The sequence below is a fragment of the Prunus avium genome, chromosome 3, assembly GCF_965620075.1.
Source record: "Prunus avium chromosome 3, drPruAviu1.hap1.1, whole genome shotgun sequence".
NCBI lineage: Eukaryota > Viridiplantae > Streptophyta > Magnoliopsida > Rosales > Rosaceae > Prunus > Prunus avium.
The window spans coordinates 27,540,853-27,564,332 of NC_142286.1; the positions used below are offsets into that span (position 1 = coordinate 27,540,853).

Genomic DNA, 23,480 nt, shown 5'->3' on the forward strand with positions numbered 1-23,480 from the left:
TTGTAATTTAGTGTCACCAGCTCAATTATTAGAAAGGCATTTTATGTAATGTCAACGCCTTTTCCAGTTTATAAATATGTTGGAGCACACAATTTGTAAGCAAGTTGAGAAGAATATCAGTGCATCAAACGCAAGTAAAATATCCTTCAGTTTATTTAAGCACACAACTTGTCTTTCTTTTGAATTTTTATTTGTTAATTTATATAATTTGTCAAGCTGCGGTAGGCAAAAATGGTGGTCCAAAGTCGTGTCGTGTTATTGATCAACATAGGATTTGAAAGTTATATTAACGGATGTATGAAAGTGGTTTGTAAAAGCTGAAACTAATAGGTCAAACACTTGAAGAAGTCTAATAGATTGAGACATTGAATAATCAATTGGAAATCATACCAAGGCACGCATGTGATAGAACAATCTTCGAATTGACTGCTTCTTTTTAAGTTTGTTTCTATAGCAGCTAGCTTCTTCTTTAACTTGAGTAGAATCCAACTTGCGGCTATTGTCATTGGAAGATGCAAGACAGTGTTGCACATTGGAAGATGGAAACTTTGGTGCTTAAAACATATTTTGGACTTCTCCACCTATTGTGAATTGGTTTTACATTGGATGCTAACGTTCTAATAGTCGCTGAGATTCCTATTTGATTTGATCATGAAATATTTTTTTTCATGGACCGTGAAATTTAGAAAACAATTTAAAAAGTCTAAAAAGAAAAAGAAAAATAGGAAATTTACCCAAAGCAAGCTGGTCCTAGAATGAAGCCCAAATCATTGCGAAGCAGGCCCAAGGCTGAGATGCAAATTCAATCCCAAACCTTTATCAAGCTTAATCCCACCCTCATCTTCCTGCGAAAAACTAGCATGATTTCCAACCCCTTCTTGAGACGAAGCCCTCATCATCAAACATTCCCCTATCCCGGCCTTGCGGTAGACATGCCTCCCTAATGGCGAGAGGCCAGTCCCGGAGAGATATGCGTCGCGGTCCGATATGTTTACAGGTGCATGTGCCATGTAAAGACATGACGGGGATTGTGGGGGCGCCGCTGTCGGAACCATCATAGAGGCGAAGAGGTGTGACGGTGAAATGAATGCCGATATGACCGGGTTTTGGACGTGTGAAGTAGCCAAGTTTCGGCTGCTAGCATGCACTTGTGCACGCTTTAGGATTTGCCTTTCTTTCTTGTGAGCATTCTGGTGGCCTCCCAAGGCCTGGGAATTGCTGAACTCACGGCAGCAGTACAGACACTCATATTTACGGAGGCCGGATTCTTGCGACGCAGATGAAGATTTGGTTATATCTGAGTTGTAGTGATCTTCTGATATGTTGAAGCCAAAGAGCTTAAGAGGTGTGGAAGCGGAAGTTACTGTGGAAATTGTATTTAGCTTTGTATCATAATCAATAATATCATCAGCCATCAAAGGTTGGTTTTGGAGATGAGATGAGAGAGATTAGGAGGATACAAATGGAATTAATGGGTGACCTTATAATTAGTGGCAATAACTTGCATGTGTGAGCTATTTAAAAGCTGCGGATCGATGAAGTAATAGATAGGTAATGACTTGAGAGTCAAAAGAAGTAGAGCAACAAAGGAAAGAGAGAGGTAGTAGTTATGAAAATTCCCATGACAAAGATAGAGTTAGAAGCAACAACATGGAGCAAGAAAACCAGAACTTTAGATTATACTTGTACCATTTTCTTGTGGTGGTGGTTTTTTTTCCTTTCTTTTTTGGATACAATTCTCAAACTGCAAAGTTATCTGCATGTAGATTATTTAGGTGCTAACTGAGGCATTTGTTCTTGGTACACTTAAAATCTAGCAGAGTGTTTTAGTTAGCCTACAATTGACCATGACCACACGGGTCGAAGCTGAGGGTGGTTCAGAATAATTGCACCTAACTTGGCTTATTTACATGAAGAAGAAAATAACTTTTTTATCTGAAGCTGAGGAGGGTCCAGACGTGAGACCATGAGGTATATTTGGAAATCATTTGAAGCTCTTCTTTCTTAGAATCTTGCAATCATTTCAAGCACGATTTGGGAAACAGCATACATTAAATCAAAATGTGGCTGTACTATTATACATACATCCAGTTTTGTAACACAAATGCTTTTGTTTGAAGTGTGTGTAGTCCAAATTAAAAACTTGGCGTATAAAGAGACACTATAGGGACAACAAAGAGGCACTGTATCTAGCAAAGGCTATTATAGAATAAAAGTTGTGAAAAATGGCTATTTTAGCACAAACCCACTTACAAGAGACGGGCCATATGTAACATATTGACAATACAAGTAAATTTAGTGAAAAAGTGGTGAACATGAATAACTTCCTTAATGATGCAACTAAAGCCAATTGTAGTCGATGTGCTAAACTATAAACATAATGAGTACATGAACAATCATTCAGAATCAAAACTTGTAAATAAATAAATAAATAACAATAACCCGTTATTTTTTTATTTCCTATTTTCTTAAAGATATTTGTGAAAAAAAAGATTTGATTAGCTGTTTCTTTTAATTTTTATTAATTATGTTGGTGGGATGCAGGAGTAACTTAGCCATTGGAGGGATAAAATCCCTTATTCTCTTTATTGTTGGGGGCCACAAGCATTATTTTAATATATATAGTATTTTAAAGCCCCCGGGAGATTTCTGTCCATTCTAGGAGAAACTAAGGCACGTAGAGAGATGTTCAAAAGATGTGGTGAATAAAAACCGAACGACTGCATGCACAAAGTACAATCAGGGCCACCACTTGATTTTTTCATTTCTGCAATTTCCCCTGCTGCTGATAGGGCCACCACTTGAAGACCCACCTCCAATTCTAACTCCACCATTCCCAGTAGCTTTGATCTGGTGCTGCTTAAAAGTTGGTCTGATCAGAAGTGCTTGGGTTCCAAAAGTCCCTGTAGTAAAATGGGGGTGTCCTTTGGTAACTATTGGCAGTAGCTGGTTTGGACTCCCCTGCTGTTAAGCCTGTACTTCTGGAAAACACATAGACTAAATATTTCCCATCAGCACCATATCACCATCAAGTCTAGCATATTACTCATATAATTAGTCCTTAAATGATCAGTATGAGAACACAAATTAGATGTGACCATTTTTATATAAGGGTAATGTATTTTAACCAATTTTTCAGTCTTTTTTATTTTATTTTGTTCAATACGCGCACCCTGATTCAGGAATATTCTTTATTTCCGGATATGGGCGTGACAGTAAGTTTAGGGCATATGATCCAGTTAACATCATGAACATATATATATTAGAGAAGTGTGACATATTCTTGGTTCAAAAATATCCATCCCAAACAAGGAAAATTTAAAACTAAACTTATAAGAAATTATACCTCTATTCGGGTCAGCAGATATGTCCAAACAAATTTTAATCCAAACTGATAGTAAGAACCAAGCTCAGACAATGTACAGTGAAGCTCAGCACACTAAAGCACAAACTCAAGTCAGCAATTCTAGAAGCACAGCTAATACGTCCAAATGATCTTGTGAAAAAGGTTGATGAGCTCCTAAATTATCTCAGATTGTTACACCTCACCATGATCATAACAGAATTGTATTCTAGAATAACCTATTCAGATTGTACAAATGTGTACAGTATTGATTCCTTCATTCAATGAGAAGCAGAAAAAATTACCTCTTTCATTCATTTCTTCATGGTATCCAGAGCCACCCTTGCCTAACCATAATAACCAAGTAAACGAATTAAACAAATATAACTCTGGTAGTCATCGATGCGATGTTTTCGAACCCTAGATTCTACTCCACCGTCATGATCCTCTTCATCTTGGGCTTTAGAAGCCTCAGAAATCCTCACCGTTCGTTCTGTGGGATCTAGGCAAAACCCTAACGAATGATTAGATGATGAGATGACCAAGTACCCCTTCAGTTCTCTTATAGATGTGGTGTGGACGAGGGTTCTAGAATAGTGGTTTGGCGATTCAATATGACTGGATGGGATGAGGAAAATTGAAGCTGACAATAAAAGGTTACTTGGGATGTATCCAAAGAAAAAAATGAAGGGAAATACCACTTTTCCTTCCTTGTTTTACTTTTCTCTCCGTGCATCTCCTTCATGGCAGCCTGGTGGTCCATCAATCACGCTATGAACATGGTTACGTGGCTGTTTCTCAAAATCACACTGTTTTTAACCAACGTTTTAATTTGATAAGGTTGGCATTTCTCCAATTCTCTCCCTCCTAGTCTTTGTTAGTTTCCTTAGTGTCCTGCTTACGTGTTACCATGGCAGCTTAGAACCGTAATCAAAGTAGCAAGAAAAAGATCAAAAGTTAGGCACGCTACAAGCCCTATATAAAGCACCCCTTGGCACCCAAGTTTATCATCATCCTCCTCACCAAATTACAAGTTAATTAAGTTTATCAGCAACAGCAAGCCAATTAAGACATTTCCATGATGATGATGAAGAGCCAAGCAGCTCTCCTCGGCCTCACCACCTTGGCCATCCTCTTCTTCTCAGGTATAATATTATACAAACTTTGTTAGGTGATCAGATATCGATCAAAAGTTTATTTTTACAGTTGTCTCTGTAATCTTTATTCTTATGATCATGGTTTTATGTACATTGAATATGCAGGTGCACATGCCGCTAAAATCACTTTCACAAACAAATGTTCCTACACTGTCTGGCCAGGAACCCTAACCGGTGACCAAAAACCTCAATTATCACTTACCGGGTTCAAGTTAGCAACCGGAATTAGCCGGTCTGTGGATGCTCCGTCCCCATGGTCCGGTCGCTTCTTTGGCCGAACCAGGTGCTCCACGGACGCCTCAGGAAAGTTCACTTGTGCCACCGCAGATTGTGGCTCTGGCCAAGTCTCATGCAACGGTAACGGCGCAGCTCCGCCCGCTACATTAGTAGAAATCACTATTGCTGCGAACGGGGGTCAAGATTTCTACGACGTTAGTCTTGTTGATGGCTTCAACTTGCCCATGGCCGTGGCTCCACAAGGCGGCACCGGCGAGTGTAAGGCCTCAACTTGCCCTGCCGATGTTAACAAGGTGTGCCCGGCTGAGTTACAAGTGAAGGGATCTGATGGAAGCGTAATTGCATGCAAGAGCGCTTGCTTAGCGTTCAACAAGCCAAAATACTGTTGCACTCCACCTAACGACAAGCCGGAGACATGCCCTCCCACTGACTACTCTCGGCTCTTTAAGACCCAGTGCCCTCAAGCTTATAGCTATGCTTATGATGACAAGAGCAGCACCTTTACATGCAGTGCTAGACCTGACTACCTCATCACATTCTGCCCATAAGAATATATATATATATATATATATAATGGGATCTTATATGTTATGATATTATACATATAGTTCCCAATAATAGAGAAGAATAAATAAATTTCCTGGATCTTGACACATTGTTGATGTCAAGAATTTGTAATGCAGACGATCAAATAAAGGAATAAATGTTTGGATTTTATTTTCGTTCATGGCTTTCAAATTTTTGTTCCCTTCATTTCTTTATATGATGCATTATTTCCACCAAAAAAGCATGAGCATAATATAAAGAGAGTTAGCTGCAATTGAAATGGTTATCAAACGGGAGTTTAAATACGGATTGTATTTTTCTGTCATAGCTGGTAAGGAATAAGCATGGCCATTTACGAAACTACAGTATGAACAACACTGAGAAACACAAGTATGGCCATTTCAAACAGACTACATATAACTTCATATTCCAACAATGAATCAACAGCACCCATGGCCATTTACATTTGCAGCATCTGAAGGTAGATCATCTAATTAATGTTAGAAGGATAATAATTTCTAAAGTTCTTTATTTAAAAAATCAATAGACAACCACCAGAGACTGTTTTGGTGAATTAGAGACAAATTTTGTTTTGGAGAAGATGATTACTTCTCAATGCTTGACGGCTGCATATTGTTAAAAGATGAATATGGTTTGAATACTTTAAGTTAGTTGTATTCTTCTCCATAAAGAAATATATAGGAGTTTATAAGGGTGCTTTACAAGGAAATAGATACAGTAAATCACCATGGTATACAAGGTGGCTTAGAGACAAAAATTACAGGTACCATTGCAAGAATGGTTCCATAGTCAATAATGCCAAGACTTGCAAGGTTGTAAAAGTCTCCTCTTCAAAATAGGAAAGCATGGTTTTCCAAAGTGAACATTGTAGAAAATTGATATGAAAATTGCGACATGCCATATGTCGATTGATATCTCTTAAGTGGGTTTCGTCAGCCTTTTCCACTGAAAATGGAAACACCATATATATGCATGTTTTTCTTCTACTACAATAATTAGGATTTGTGTACAACTATGACTTTTCCCAGCCCAGAGCAATTGAGGGACCGACTTGACTTTCACCATGCGGCTTCAGGAAGTGAAAATGAACCCTGCACAAGACTTTTGGACTTGTTAAAACATGAAAGGTTTTGTGTTGATTTTTCTCAATCATACAATCCGTTAATATACAAATTTATATACACGGAGACTACTAAAGAATGTAAGACTTTAAGATCATACAAACTACAAGCACTTGTCGAGAGTATTTAGTCCATGTGTTTTTTTTATCCAGACATTCATTTTGTATTTTATTTTCACTTCATGTTTTTTTATCGTTTATCGAACTCATATAAATATGATATATAAAGCAAAAGATAGAGAGAGAATAGTAAAACATTCAAAAAACCAAAAATTATCCTTACTTCGTGTTTTTTTTTCTTGTTGAAATGAATTTATTACGCACATTGAAACTTTAAATAAGCGTACTTCTCTCTTCTTCTTTTTTTGGTTGGATTCTCTTTCGTAATTCTTAAATTCAAAAAATGAAAATAAAAAACCAATTGGCACCAAGGTAGTATATATGAAACATCGTCGGAAATTTAATTGTTTTTTGTTGAAATGTTGATAAAAATAAACTAACAAAATATATACATACATTAACAAAAAAAAAGTAAGTTTCAAAATAAATGCACAGTGCCCAAGGAAACTCCTCATATAACTTATGTCTCTTCAAAATTGTCAATAAGTCTGTTGTAGCAATACTCACAAATGGATAATTGTAATTCGAGTTCGAATCCCGGCAGTGGAATGCTTTTTTATTTTTTATTTTTTTTCTGTTGGGTTGTTTACGTGGGCCTTAATATAATAAATGAGCTTGATAGCTCACACAAAAACTAAAAAGAATTCTGAATTTTCTGTTAACACCCTAAAATTTACCAATCAAAAGTAAAAAACCAGCCATTGCAGGAATAAGGTCATAGTAAAACCTACAAAGAGTTTTGAATTTTCTATTAACACCCTTAAATTTACCAATCAAAGAAATAGAAAATGATAGAAAGAAAAAAGAACCAGCCATTGCAGGAATATTTTCTTTTAAGTTAGTATATCCTAGAGAAGTGAAAAGTTGACATTCTTTTAGGTGTTGCGGGTACTAATCAAATTGAGATTTTCTATTTAAACCCCATACTTCTCTTAGTTCACTCCATGTTCTAAGTTCACCCCAACTTTTAATTTAAATTTTCACAATTTCTAAGAAAACCCCACTATCTTCCCAAACTACCCTTAAATACACCCCAAGCTGAAAAAATAAGAAATAAAAGAGATTTTCAATTTAAATCCCACAATTTTCTTTGTTCACCTCAATACTTAAATCATTAAACAATATTTGTAGTATACATGAGATTTTGTTTGAGGTGAAAGTTTGAAGCAAAAGTACGTGCTAGGCATCAGTTTAAGAATAGAAGGGGACAAGTGACGACTGATCTTTCTCTTCAAGCCTTGGAAAGAATCTTCTACAGTTGTGGAGCCTAATTGTCTAGCAGCACACGGTGCTTCAATGCATCGGATCTCAAGGATATCAAGTGTATACTTTCTACTGTGAGTTTCTGATGATAACAGTTTTCTATAATTGTTTGTTTCTGGTGTATGAAATTGCTCCTTATTTCCCCTTTGCTTCTATTACACAACATCTTCTATTATTTTTTACCCAACGGAAAAGTAACATTTAGCCTACTGAGAAGCGTAATTTGGCAATACGATGTAGAGGAGTTTGTATTTTTCTAAAACTTAATATGAATAGTGGTGGGGGTGTGTGTATAGATGTACTAGGGTTAAGTATTAAGTTGGATAACCTTTTTTGTCTTTTTACACAATAATAAAATTTACAGCTTAATAATTTAAGTATTGGGGTGAACAAAGAGAAGTGCGGGGTTTAAATAGAAAATCTCATCAAATTATATGGGGGCATTTAGAAACTCTATTATAAAAATAAAAAATAAAAAAGATGAAATGATTTTTGGTTCATGTGTTTTCCCTCGATTTCAATTTGTATCACTTTTTTTTTTTTTTGCCAAGGTTTTCTCACACACATTATCAAGGTGTCATGGGGTTCGAAACTGAAACAACTGATCTGCAAGTCAATGTTTTTTTTCCACTACGCTAGACCTCCTTGACATCTTTTTGTTTTTTTTTTTTTTTTCGCGATTTGATCATTTTGATCACTCTTCTTTATTATTAAAGTTTTTATTGAGCTAAAACAAAAAGGTCCCAAAATAAAATCCCTTGAACGCGCATATAAGTATATAATAGAGAGGGTAATGACTTGAGAGTCAAAAGAAGTAGAGCAACAAAGGAAAGAGAGAGGTAGTATTTGTGAAAATTCCCATGACGAAGATAGAGTTAGAAGCAAGCAACAATAAGTTAGATGTAAATGTGATCCATTTGATATCAGTTATAATAGTTGTCGTGATGAGCTTCTTTTTAAGTCTCTGTTTATATAGCAATTGTTGACGTAAGTCTCCTAATTAATCAAGGAGATTTATTTCCTTGATTAATTAAGAGATTTACTTTCCTATTCTATATAGTTAACAAATCATTGTATAATTAGGAGATACTATCCTAATTGATTACTGTATCTATTTCCTTGTAAAGCATTCATGTAAACTCCTATATATACCTCCTTATGGAGAAGAATAAAATATCAACCCAAATGACAGGACCCGCCCCGGATTTCCTCGGAACCCGGGACGGATCCCGTCTATGATCCAACATCCTACAGATGCCGGGCCCACTTACTAAAAACCGAGACTTTCTACCAAAATTTTGGCAGAGTCTCCCCGGTAAACAGGACAAATCCCAAATTTACAAACCTGTCAAAACACAGTTAAATACAACCCAACAGCCAGCATGCATTACACAAAGCATAGTGTTTACAAACCATGGCCTCCGGCCTCAAAATACCAAATCCTAACAGGGCAATAACAGAGCATCTAACAGAATTCAAAAATTTACAAGTAGGAAGGAAGTTTAACGAATTTACATAGCACAGAGGCTCTGAGAAGGCTCAAGTACTGAAGCTCGTGAAAACAGGAGCACAAAACACGGCACTGCGGCTCGTTCCAGTCAACTACTGGCTGTGGGGCGCAAAACAGAAAATTGTGAGTGGACAAAACAAAGTTTAGTTCAATTTAAACCAAAGTAGTATAACCCCACCGTTAGAAAACCATGCATAAAACCAATGCATTAAATCCATCATATTCATATATATATAATGTTTGCTCAAACCCGAGCTAAATCCGAAATCCAGTGAAACTTATAAATCAACCCATCCAAACCTTTCTTTATAAATCTCAAATCAAACTCTCGAAACACGTGCCCACTGGCACGATGAGCGGGGAAGTATCCTCGCTCAAAAACCAGAACAAATGCATAGCTATATAAATACATAGATATAGACATAAAGTATAAGAGATATAATATAATTATACAACACACCTAATCGTACCGGGGAAACAATCCAACAGGGGATTGTTGACTAGCTCACAAGTATCCGGCCTCAAGCGCCCATGTGGCTAGGGATGAGTCGTCCAACTGGGGGACTAACACTCTAACCCAGCACATACGGATGAAGAATCAAGACCTGTACGCCTGGAACCGTCCTACGTGCGCAGACTACCCAATTAAGGGTCTACAGCGACACCCTGTTAAGGTATGCCCCGGGTTCCGATATTTCCAAGTATCTCACATTTCCATAATCCATGTACAAATCCAGGGGGAGGTACACGGGGTAGTGCTTATAGCACTTCAAACCGACAATCTATGCTCACATCTTTCCACATCTCATAACAACAACCCCGTACTTCCCACTCACAACCCAAAAAGATAGGTAGTAATTTCTCAAATATCATTTGTATATACTCAAGATACTTAAAATGTCAAAACCCAAAAATATCTCAAATACTTTACGAAAATAATAGTTTCACTATAAAGTACAAGTGACTTTCAATAAATCCTTAAATTTTTATGCATGCAAATTCCAAGATAAAACCATGCTATTTATTTGAAAACAAAGTCCACTCACAAGTAGTCCCAAGCTGCGTGACCCTGAGAAGGTCCTGCCTGCTGTGAAGGTGGAGTCGGATTACCTATTTCAGAATACGAACACGATATCAAAATCCAACGCTTCAAAAGAAGACTTTAAAGTAAAATCCTAATTTCCCGGGTTTCCCTTAAATACGATTAACGAGACGTCCCTAATGCCCAACTAAAGGTTTCAAGCCCTGGAAAAGTCATCGGAAGACACTCGGTCAACCGGACGGTGAAACTTTAAGTTGATGAATCGGAACATCCGGGGCTCCGATTCACGATCCGCGAGTTTCTATACAATCCTAGGAATACAGGGAACAACATACGTGAAATTGGGTTTGATCCAACTGTCCAAACACATCAAACCTGAAAATCACACAATATGTCAAATTCGTTCAAGGCCAAAACGATATCCAAATTGAGATCCGTAAACTCCTACGCGCTCGTGACAACACAAGGATCATTTTAGGATAAAATGTGACCCCTAATGGACTGCCCACGCGCCGCCCCACGCTCCGGCAGCGCGTGGGTGGCTTGATCACTGTTCAGGTGACCGGAAAAACTTAGAATCTTGGCTCCAAACTCCCACCCTAGGTAAAACACCTAATTTGGAGTCACTTTTGTTCTTGGACATACCCCAAATTCTCGACGAAAATGGTCGGAATTTCAAATTGAAAACCGGCAGATTTTAGGGTTCGAAATCAATCTACAAACTCTCAAAATTCCTGGAAACCTATCCAACAGCGAGCTAGAACACGTAAAGTAGATGAAATTCCATACCTCACTTACCGGAAACGATGGCCGGACGGCGGAGATCGACGGACTGAAAAATCGCGACAGTTCCGGCGAGCACAGTGGACGGGGATGGCTGAGGCTGGTCGGGAACTGACGGGGGAGGGAAGACGCGTCGAACCGGTCCGGTCTCGTGGCCGGTGGTGCAGCGTGGCGGCTGAAGAAAAAGTCGGGGGAGGGGGTGTCGCACGAGAGAGAGAGAGAGAGAGAGAGAGAGAGAGAGAGAGAGAGAGAGAGAGAGAAATAGAAAATGAAAAAGGAATTTCTGATTTTAATCAAATTAAATTTTGAAATAATTTCAATTATGCCCTCGATGAATTTTCCATTCGTAACTTTTTCGTTTCAAGTCCGAATCGAGCCTACCGCGTGTCTACTTACTTGGCTCAGTACAACCTTCCTAAAAATATCACCCGTTGCTCCAAACTCTTCTCGGATAAAATGACCCCTTTTTGCCCCCACTTCAAGGGCAAAATTGGAAATTCCGTTTTTAATTTAATTAATTAGTGAATAGTCTAAAATTTTGGGTCGGGATGTTACACCAAAGTAGTCAAACCATATTCATATTTTAGCATGGTATCAGAGCAATCGATCCTAGGTTGTCTCTAAATCCTTATCTCAAATTTCTCATATTCAAATCCAAAACCCTAAATCAAATTCCTCATATTTTTCCCCAAATTCAAATCTCTCAAATCTAAAGTCTTCAAATCCTCTTATCAAAATCCCTAAACACATATCCTCAAATCTTATACACATACCTCTCAAATCCAATTCCTACATCAAATTCCACAAATCAAATTCCTACAATCAAAATTCCTCACATTCTTATATCACATTTTACTTCCGCTACGATGTCAGGAACCCCTACGATTTTCCCCCTTATTGCAGACTCACAGAAGCATGCAGTCAATGCTGCTAACTCAGCTACCCGGACTCGTGCTTCTATCACCACCACCAAAGATTCTACTTTTCATACTTCCTCTCAATAATCTGCATGAATTATCGACTCGGGTACTACGGATCACATGACATTTGATCTTGGCCAACTTATTAGTCGCAAATCATCCACTCAATCAGTGGTGTCTAATGCTACTGGTACCCCTCCCCCGTGGTTGGGGAGGGCTCTCTATCCCTCTCTACTTCCTTACATCTGGATTCTATATTACTTGTTTCATCTTTGAACCATAACTTGTTATCTGTTGCACAACTTACTACTACTTTGGGGTGTATTGTAACATTTTGGCCGACTCATTGTGTTTTTCAGGATATCCTCACAGGAAAGACGATTGGTTATGGTACTCGGCGGGGCAAACTCTACTACTTGGACTGGGCACCGGATTGTGAGATCAAAGTTGGTCAAGTTTTCACAACTAGTGAAACTTGTTCTGAGGGGGAGAGAGACAAAACTTGGTTATGGCATAAACGTCTTGGGCATGCCTCGTTCGGTTATCTTAAGAAGTTGTTACCATCATTATTTTCCAGTCTTGATGTTTCCAGCTTCCAGTGTGATACGTGTGAATTAGCTAAGAGCCATCGTGTCCCGTTCCCATTAAATTCAAATAAGAGTTTGGTTCCATTTTCTCTTGTTCATTCTGATGTTTGGGGACCTGCTAAAATTGTCACTCTGGCAGGGGTTTGATGGTTTGTCACGTTTATAGATGATTGCATTAATACACTTCTGTGATAAATTCATATATTTACAAACTTTAAAGTAAATATAATTTATCATTATAATAATAAAATAAATAAAATTAACAATCGATTTCTCATCTCAAAATAAGGATAATATTTTGGGTTATTCAAAATTTCAGAAGGTATTTCCCCTCGACTTTGTGACCTTATAATGCGTGGTGCTAATGCACATAAAGCTCCCAAAACACACTTAAATTGTCTATGAATTGTGTCTTTAGATTGTTGGAAACACTCAATAGCCACTCACATGCAGATATTATGAGACATTATAAATAAGAAAATTGGCATTGCCTTCTGAGTATCCACATGTCTATTATTATGTGGCAAATTTAAACTCTCAAGTGCTTAACGCAACCTTTGGAATACATGTTTGTCCATGAGAAACGAGTCATAAATCCTATATGGATGCCCATTCAATGACTCTTGAATATGCCCGAATAAAACAGAATTATGACATGTAATGATTGCCAATATTCATAAATATGCATACAAATTATCATATGATGCGCCATTTCTTCAAGATCTGAATCATTATCGGAGTGATTGTCTTCATTCTTTGTAGACATGTCTAGTACCTTCAAATATTCAAATTCAATAAAGTAATATGCATACAAATTAAAGTCACAAAAATCTAAAATATGCATACAAATTGCTCAGTCAATTTTTTTTTTGTAAATATGCATACAAATTAAAGTCACAAACATCAAACAGAATAAGAAGAACAATATTCATAAATATTCTCTCAACAATAAACATAAGTAGCAATCCCAAAGACTAGCCAACCAAGCTCTCTTCCTTGCTTCTGGCATTGTAACAAAGATTTTCCTCCATTCAACAAGCACTATTTTTTCTAGCATCTTGTTGAATGTATTGTTATCAATGTCTCAACAATTCCAATGCATTCTTCAATCGAATACATCTCCTTAGAGGTGCTAGATGCCTCAAGCAACGACCACCGCCACAAGCAACGGCAGCAGCAGCCGCGTTGCCATCATCTGCCGCTCCCATCCGTCCAGCTGTCATTTCGTGACGACAACCCGCATCCTGCGCCAGTTGGTCCTTGCCGCAAGCAAAAAAAAAAACGAAGAAGGTCCCGGCAGTTGTTGCCACCATCGATGCCAATCATGACAACAACCAATCGGGCCCACCCAGTTGGTCCTCGCAGTGAAGAAGAAAAGAAGAAGAAAAAAAAAATCAAATTTGGGAGAACACATAAAAAAAGAATTTCCATATGTTTCTTGGTATGAATTGTTTCCTATTGGTTTATTGAAATATATATTCTATATTCTATATTCATTAATTAAAATTTTTTGGCTAGATAAAAACTCCTTCCCAGCCCCGTTTCTTTCTTTCTTCCCCTCCTTTCTCTTTTCTTCTTCCTTCCCTTTTTTTTCACTATCTCTTCATGCCGCAGCACCCACTCCTTCCTTCCATGGCATGAATCCCATCAACCCACCTCTCTGTCTCTCTATCTCTGTCTCTGTCTCTGTCTATCTGTCTGTCTGTCTCTCTCTCTCTCTCTCTCTCTCTCTCTCTCTCTCTCTCTCTCTCCCCCTCCTGATCAGGTGGTGACAGCGGTAATGGTGCTTTGATTGGGCATAGGTGGTGGAGGTGCTGGGGTCGATTGCTTTTTACTAGGTGGCGATGATGTGTATTGGGTTCGAGTGGGTGTTTGGTGGTGATTCCATTGGGATGGTGGTGGTGTTGGTGTCGACTGGGTTTGATGGTGGTGGTGATGTGGGGACTGGGTCTGTGAGGTTTGGTAGTAGTGGCCGTGGTGGGTTTGATTATCGTTTCTGTTTTGCTGGGTAGAAAATGAAAACATAAATTGAAAACGATAATTTGGCATGAGTTTGAATCTGTTTTCTGAAAGTTGTTTTTCATGTTTTCAAACTCTTGCCACCGAACGCATATTTCGACTGTTTTCGGAGAATGAAAACATAGAATATGCTGAAAACACTCTACCGAACAGGCCCTTAGTGATTTAATCCCAATCAAATTCTTAATTGACTCAATCTCTCCATTTAGGGGGAAAAATATTTTCCTTCCAAATAAGAAGATATTCTTTGAAAAACTCTACATGGCTAGAGTCCTATAAATACATAGCCACATTCAACACATGAGGTAATTATGAAACCTAGTAAGAATTCCCCAAAACCTCTCTCTCTCTCTCTCTCTCTCTCTCTCTCTCCCACACGACCAAGTGCCACCACACACGGCTCCGGCCACCCAACTGTTCCCGTGAGAGAAAGCTTCGTACTCTTTTTAGCTATTGCCGCATTTTTTCTCAAAAATCCAATCAAACTAACTTAGGCATCATAGAGCTTTTGGCTAACACCCCCTAGGTGTGGTCTTTTACTCCTGTTTGTTTCTCAGGAACTGAGGAAGAGAGAGAAAGGTGCTCAAAAGGTGAAGGATCTACACGCGAATATTCTTCCATGATAAATTTGCATAAACAGAAGAAGTGTGACATATTCTTGGTTCAAAAATATCCATCCGAAACAAGGAAAAAATTGTAAAACTAAACTTAAAAAATTATACCTCTATTCTGGTCAGCATGAATGGATATGTCCAAACAAATTTTAATCCAAACAAGAAAAATCAGAGGAGAAGGTTTAGGGTTTCACAAACAGATCTACCAAGTACAATGAATTAACATATGATATGGGCAAAATAAAGAAATGAAGCTGACAATAAAGGTTACTTGGGATGTATCCTATGAATGGATGGGACGAGGAAAATTGAAGCTGACAATAAAGGTTACTTGGGATGTGCCAGTGGGTTCTACCACAGTGGTGGTGACTTCCCCCTCCCCCCCACGGCATCCCAGTTCGAAACCCCATGTGTGCACATTGGTGCTTGAGCCCCCTCCCCTTAGAGTAGCCTATCGTTGCGTTTCAAAAAAAAAGGTTACTTGGGATGTATCCAAAGAAAAAAAAAATGAAGGGAAATACTACGTTTCCTTCCTTGTTTTACTTTTCTCCCTCATTAATTGTACTTAGCTTTAGCTTCATGCATCTCCTCCTCCTTCACGGCAGCCTGGCCCATCAATCACGCTATGAAAATGGTTACGTGGCGCTCGCCTAGTTGTGCATAGACTGTTTCTCAAAATCACCAGTGTTCTTAATCAACGTTTTAATTTGATAGGTTGGCATTTTTCCAATTCTCCTTCACGGCTACTTTGACATTTCTTGGCCTTCATTATCTAAATTAATATCTACTTTTTTTTGTGTGGCAAGTAATATATACTCGTGCTAATATTCAAAGTACCTATGTAAAAAGGGACTAAGCGTTGATGGCCCGTTTCCTAGTATCGATGACCTATCATCTAATGTTTGGTTGTAATCCAAATCTCTCTAGAAGTTTTTGTTTTTTTCTCTATGAGTGTTCAAATGTGACACCACTCATCTACAAGTAAATGTCATTTTCTACTGAGCTAGAGACCCTATTGGCCTCTAAAAGATCTTTTAATTACTTCTTTATTAATATGCATACGTGACAACTAGAAACCATCTAATAATTATCACGCTTCCCGTTTACATATGAGTCTATGACTAAGTTAACAATTGTAACTATATATATTTATCCAATTCACTTTTTCTACACTTATCTACTAGCCTATATGATGACTTTAATTTTTCTGGATTGAATTTGAATTTTCTGTAATATATATATTTTGGGATAATGTAAACAGGGGACTTCATTGCAGGTCAATGACGATATCTAGGAGCAATCCAACAGTAGGACCAAATATTATGAGTCACTTGTTAGTTTCCTTTGGGTCCTGTTTACGTGTTACCATGGCAGCTTAGACCCGTAATCAAAGTAGCAAGAAAAGATCAAAAGTTAGGCACGCTACAAGCCCTATATAAAGCACCCCTTGGCACCCAAGTTTATCATCATCCTCCTCACCAAATTACAAGTTAATTAAGTTTATCAGCAACAGCTAGCCAATTAAGACATTTCCATGATGATGATGAAGAGCCAAGCAGCTCTCCTCGGCCTCACCACCTTGGCCATCCTCTTCTTCTCAGGTATAATATTATACAAACTTTGTTAGTCGATCAGATATCGATCAAAAGTTTATTTTCACAATTGTCTTTGTAATCTGTATTCTTATGATCACGTTGAATATGCAGGTGCACATGCGGCTAAAATCACTTTCACAAACAAATGTTCCTACACTGTCTGGCCAGGAACTCTAACCGGTGACCAAAAACCTCAATTATCACTCACCGGGTTCGAGTTAGCAACCGGAATTAGCCGGTCTGTGGACGCTCCGTCCCCATGGTCCGGTCGCTTCTTCGGCCGAACCAGGTGCTCCACAGACGCGTCAGGAAAGTTCACTTGTGCCACCGCAGATTGTGGCTCTGGCCAAGTCTCATGCAACGGTAACGGCGCAGCTCCACCCGCTACATTAGTAGAAATCACTATTGCTGCGAACGGGGGTCAAGATTTCTACGACGTTAGTCTTGTTGACGGCTTCAACTTGCCAATGTCCGTGGCTCCACAAGGCGGCACCGGCGAGTGTAAGGCCTCAACTTGCCCTGCCGATGTTAACAAGGTGTGCCCAGCTGAGTTACAAGTGAAAGGATCTGATGGAAGCGTAATTGCATGCAAGAGTGCTTGCTTAGCGTTCAACGAGCCAAAATACTGTTGCACTCCACCTAACGACAAGCCGGAGACATGCCCTCCCACTGACTACTCTAAGCTCTTTAAGGACCAGTGCCCTCTAGCTTATAGCTATGCTTATGATGACAAGAGCAGCACCTTTACATGCAATGCTAGCCCTGACTACCTCATCACATTCTGCCCATAAGCATATATATATGGGATCTTATATGTTATGATATTATACATATAGTTCCCAAATAATAGAAAAGAACAAATAAATTTCCTGGATCTTGACACATTGTTGATGTCAAGAATTTGTAATGCAGACGATCAAATAAAGGAATAAATGTTTGGATTTTATTTTCATTCATGGCTTTCAAATTTTTGTTTCGTTCATTTATTTATATGATGCATTATTTCCACCGACAAAGCATAAGCATAATATAAAGAGAGTTAGCTGCAATTGAAATGGTTATCAAACGGGAGTTTAGATACAGATTGTATTTCTCTATCATAGCTAGTGAGGAATAAGCATGGCCATTTACGAAACTATAGTATGAACATTAACACTGAGAAACACAAGTATGGCCATTTCATCATGGTTTATTTTTTTTTTTTGGTCGAAATGCAAATTCATTGAAAACCCACAAAAGGGCAAGGAACACAACAAAAGGGCCAAGTAGGAGCACCCGCAAAGGACTAACGCAACAGCACCCAAACAGGACCAGATCTAACTAAAACCCCGGTATAGGCATAGCATGAAGATCATGATCCCGTCCGAAAGAAAATTAAACAGGCATAAAGCCAGCAGTAAAACAAAATCCACACCTAACATGTGGTAGTAACACCAAATTGAAACAATAAAAATTACAGATAATACAGACCCACATCACAGATCTAACCCAAAATCCAGTAACTCTCAGAGCAGTCCAAAGGCACAAGAGTAGTAACCAAGTAACAGGAAGGAGGTGGTGCAGGCACCAGAGTCGGAACGTTGTCGCGGCTCGACACACCTTCCGAGGGGTACGCGAAAGCTCGCGGTTTGGGTTGACCGTAGTCTCCAAGTGATGAAGTCGGTTAGAAAGGGAAGTGGGGGGATCTGGGTTTTGACCAGCAACAACCCAAGAAATCGCATCTTCACCGGAATCGTAGACACCGACGCACCAAGGGGAAACCAGCAACCGAAGAGACGACGGCCACAGGACAGCTCTGAGGAGGATGGAACGGTGGATATATGAGGGATCTAAATAGATAAGAGGCATGAAGCCTACGATACAAGCAGGGTATGCTCGAACGACGTCACCCGCTCTCATCCAAGGAGAGAGCGAAGGGACCAGCAAAATGGGGACACCAGATGCTAAGAGAAGAACTCGGTAGACCAGCAAAACACAACAGGGGGGTGTAGGGGGAGGGGAAAGACCCGAAACTGCAAATAGCACTAAAATCAACACCGAAACTGCAAACAAAAACACGAAATCAAGCAGCAACCAAAGTCGGCGATCTGCAAAGTAACCAACAAAGGCAGCAAAGTGGTCCCAAAGCAACTCAAAAATTGACAACTCCGGATCTGCAAAAAAGAAAACCGAAAAACCAAAAGAGCCAGTCACACAATCCCAGCCCAAAACTGCGAGGAAGGGAAGGAGCAAAAGGAAAGGAGGGACAAGGAGGAAGGGCGGGTGAGAAGCAGAGGGGACGGGTATAAGGGAGGGAGGAGAGGGGAGAAAGATGGGGAGAAGAAGAGAGGAAAGGAAAAGGGAAGAGCTGGGAAAGGAGTAGGGGAGGGGATGAGGGGACGGTGGTAGAGGAGAAGGGATCGGGGGAGGAGGGGGAGCCAGCCACCTACCCCCAAAGGGGGCGGCGGCTGCTGTAGGTTCCTAGGGTTTTTCTCTCTTCAAACTAGAGGATGAACAAATTGAGATATTGTCCATGCCTCCTTGTGTTTGAATCTCTATATTAGATTACTCTAAAGTTGTTCAGGCTACATAAAGAAGAGAGAGAGAGAGAGAGAGAGAGAGAGAGAAGAAGTGTCTCTTTAGCCGGATCAGACAGGCTCAGAGTCATCATGGTTTATTTTTATTAGAAGAATTTTCAAAGAAAACACGGTCATGCTTGTGGGCATCTCACCTATTCTAGTCATAATTATAAGAAAGTTGTACTTTCCGCTGTGTTGCAAAGAGGAAAACAAATACACGTGTTTAATTTCATGGGCCTGTTTTTCTTCTACTACAATAATAAGGATTTGTTTACAACTATGACTTTTCCCAGAGCAATTGAGGGACCGACTTGACTTTCACCATGCGGCTTCAGGAAGTGAAAATGAACCCTGCACAAGACTTTTAAAACATGAAAGGTTTTGTGTTGATTTTTCTCAATCATACAATCCGTTAATATACAAATTTGTATACTCTCTCAAAGAAAAACTCCACAAAATGCAGGGCGGAGCCACATATAAAAAAAATATAGAGTCTAGCTTCTCCATTGACAAAGGAAGAAGCTGCTCCTTCTCTCCTTCCACTCCCTCTCATATTTGAATTTTAAAATAATTCAATTAATTAATTAATTAACTTGGAATTAATTAATGAACTAAGTTTAATTTAAATGAGAGAGCCCAATCCCATCTTTTGATTAATTAAATATTTTTTTATTATTATATATAAGCCATTAATTAATCATTGACCGGACTAATTACGAATTGATCCAAAAGGCCAAACCCATTTACCACTCATTTGGGCCACTAGCATAGCCCAACCCAAACTAATCTACTTGTAAGAGTACGTCTTAGAGCACTTCCACTCATTGTTATGGCAACCCAAGGGCATCCACTATTCACATGAGATATGAGGAGAGGAATTTGTATAGATTTTAGGATGGGAAGTGAAGAAGATGGCTAGGTATTTATAGAAAAAAAATTTCTGAATTTTTTGGCATTGAAATTGGCTGCAACATGACGTCAGATTGCTCAGGCAAGTCTTGCCTTTGGACTTACCCAGTTTCATAGGGCCCACTTCTTGCCATGTCAATTTTTCTTTAGTGGGAGTTGTTTTTGAAGCCTAGACCCCCTTTTGCCATGGCAAAGGGCAAGGGTAAGTACGGGCGGTTACTATTCGTGTGAATAGTATATGCCCTAGCAATATTTTTGTTGCTTTTCCACCCATTGCCATGGCAACTTAAGGGCAATTATTATGTACATGGGATTAATTTTATTTATATGTATGAGATTAATAATAAATAAAAAATTGCTAGGTATGTATAAAAAAATATTATGTATTTTTGGTAATTTTTCAACAACAAAAAATTGATTTTTTTGAAATTATTTTCATCGTTGACGTCATTGCCCTCAGACAACAGCTTGGGTTGTTCTTGCCTTCAGGCCTGCCATATCTTGATGAAGCCCACCATCTGCCCGCGCTGGATGTGATCGATGGAGTGGGTTACTTTGGCCTGGAGGTCGTTTTGCCCTGGTGGACTTGCTCTAAAGAGCGCCAAGGAGCTCTAGCTGGATTAGAGGAGGGGAACCTGGAGAAGTAGATAACAGAAGGATGTTATGAAATGTCACATCTTGATGAGCAATCTTTTCACCACATATTATGTTTCAACATCATTTTTTAAAGATCCTTTTCTGATTTTAATTCGCCACTAACTGAACAAAATATTTGGAGTATGCACTATGGTAAAGAATTTCAGTCTTGGTTCATATTTTAAATCAATGTGTTGCTACCATATATATCTTTCTTTTCAATAGTTGTCTCAGACATCCTAAAAATTGCAACAAGAACTTAGAGAAGACTCTTGGATATAGTAAAGAGAGATACATATAGGAAACCACATGTTGTGCATGCTAACTCAAAATATATCTTAATTTTTGGGGAATCCCCATCCCCGTCCCTGTCGGGAGACTATCTCTCAAAACCAGCCTCAAATTCCCGAATATTATTATTCTTTTCAGATTTTGCTTTCAGAACTAAATTATTTTTGTTGATGTTCCTTGCAAATTTTAAGCTTGAGGTCAACTGAAACCATTTTCCACAAAATCAAATCAAACCCACCCAACGTTCATAGCTACACGCAACCAAGAAATACACAAACAAAGGAAAACCCATTTAGCAAAACCATTATAAAAAATATAAATAAAAAAAGAAGCAAGAAAGTGACAAATTTCCCAAGCATGCGAAGCAGATTGAGCTTTTGAGTTTGGTTCTGAAACAAAGCATGTGAAGAAGATTGAGAGACCAGAGAGCAGAAGGGGGTGAGTTTGTTGTGTTAGAGCGCGCTAGGATAACAGCGTATGAGATTATACGTTTATTATAATTATATATTATATATTTATTAATTTAAACCTAAGTATATAATATTTTCGGGTTGGGTTCGGAGGACGGGGACGCCATTACCATCTCTGGTACGAGTACCCGATTTCTCAATTAAGCTTGTTTTTAATTGCAAAAAAAAACCTTAAATAGGTCTATTAGTACACATGCAAAAAATAAATAAAACGTGTGTACGGGATTTAGAGAGTAAGGATGAACTTGACGAAGTGAAGTGGATAGAGATTGTTGAGAAAAGTGGGTTAAGTGGGAATGAGCGGCTAAACTTTGGTTCAACATGGGGGCCCGTTCCTGGGCTATATGTGAATCATGTTTTCTTAACGAACGGCATGCGTATTATGACAGTTCTATCTCTCACTCTCAGAATTCCCAAATCATGTGGTCGTTCAAGCCAAGATGCCCACAAAATTTAGAGACCCAATCCAATTGAAGCAGCAACGAAATCATAGAAGACAAAACAATATCTCAAGTAGGTAGCACGCTCAATCACAATAATGCTAAGAAGATCAAATTTGTGGAGTTTCGGATAACTTAATACGTAAGGTCATAAATATTTAGTTAATCAATGCTCACAAAATCATGTGGTCATCCAAGATGCCCACAAAATTTAGAGACACCAATCCAATTGAAGCAACAACAAAAAATCATAGAAGACAAAAAAATATCTCAAGTAGGTAGAATGGCCAATCACAATAATGCTAAGTGACACCAAACTTGTGCACTAAATTTACATTAATTTAGAAGGTTCCTAATTAATTTACATTAATATGATGTTGTAGCTTAGTAATTATATTAATTTAATAATATTAATATTCACTTTTCATTTGTCTTTCAATACAAAATAAGGAAAATTGGGCCTCATAATAAATATTAATTTGTTAATGTGAGGATTGGTATCCAATTACTTTGGCTTCTCCTATATTAATAGGACAACATTAAGAGACCTCCAACATACAACTTTGTATGCAAATTTTTTTCCAGCCGCATGTATCTTATTATTTTTAATTTTTGCAATCTTCAGCCTTCAACCACTCAACTCTCTCTCTCTCTCTCTCAAATTCTCAGATTTTGTTTTTCCTATATTTTGTATTTTTTTTTTCTTGATTATTGATAATTAGTAATTTGATGATAACAAGATTTTGATTATATAGTTTGATTATTTTTTTTATAATTTTTTGTTGAAGATTTTATTTTAGGAGGCTTTCTTCTTGTTTTAGCACAAGACCCCTAAAATCTCAGAGCCGGCTTTAGCCTAGTGCAGAGTTTCACTTTAGGCTTAAATGTATAAAGAAATGCAGTATAATTAAATATTAGCCTACTACCTCATAGCAACACATAGTACATTTTTTTTCCTCAGCCAACGGAAATGTACAAGATCAGACAAACATAACTTACAAAAAGATTGAAAAAAGGAAAAGTAAAACCTTAGAACATTAAAATAACACAACTTACACTTTTTTTTTCCTGCCCCCTTATTGTTTGTTGTTGGTCAAACTTAAATACAACATTAATATATTAGAACATCATTAAATCAATGGTTGATCTTTATTCCCCAATCTGCATGCAATCTAAGATAGTACATCACCATTATTTCTCAAGTTTTTGATCTTTATTCATTGGTTGTTTGTTTGCTAATTAATTGGCTCCAATTTTTTTTTTTTTTTTGGTCTGAACCATGAGGTGGTCCTGGATATG

At 38.3% G+C, this 23,480-nt stretch overlaps 3 protein-coding genes across 3 annotated transcripts; 2 read left to right on the forward strand and 1 right to left on the reverse strand.

The window, feature by feature from the left end:
* Positions 1–301: 301 nt before the first annotated feature.
* On the reverse strand, positions 302–1,467 carry ZFP6 (zinc finger protein 6). Its single transcript, XM_021972066.2, has one exon. It carries the CDS (start codon positions 1,413–1,415, stop codon positions 768–770), a length of 648 nt encoding a protein of 215 aa, XP_021827758.1. The 5' UTR covers positions 1,416–1,467; the 3' UTR covers positions 302–767.
* A 2,884-nt stretch (positions 1,468–4,351) lies between these two features.
* Positions 4,352–5,459, forward strand: LOC110768318 (thaumatin-like protein 1). Its single transcript, XM_088249742.1, has 2 exons — positions 4,352–4,488; positions 4,606–5,459. Exons 1-2 carry the CDS (start codon positions 4,422–4,424, stop codon positions 5,283–5,285), a joined length of 747 nt encoding a protein of 248 aa, XP_088105868.1. The 5' UTR covers positions 4,352–4,421; the 3' UTR covers positions 5,286–5,459.
* An 11,266-nt stretch (positions 5,460–16,725) lies between these two features.
* On the forward strand, positions 16,726–17,829 carry LOC110770639 (thaumatin-like protein 1). The gene is made up of 2 exons (XM_021974830.2): positions 16,726–16,883; positions 16,989–17,829. The coding sequence occupies exons 1-2, from the start codon at positions 16,817–16,819 to the stop codon at positions 17,666–17,668; spliced, it is 747 nt and encodes a 248-aa protein (XP_021830522.2). The 5' UTR covers positions 16,726–16,816; the 3' UTR covers positions 17,669–17,829.
* Positions 17,830–23,480: the final 5,651 nt, after the last annotated feature.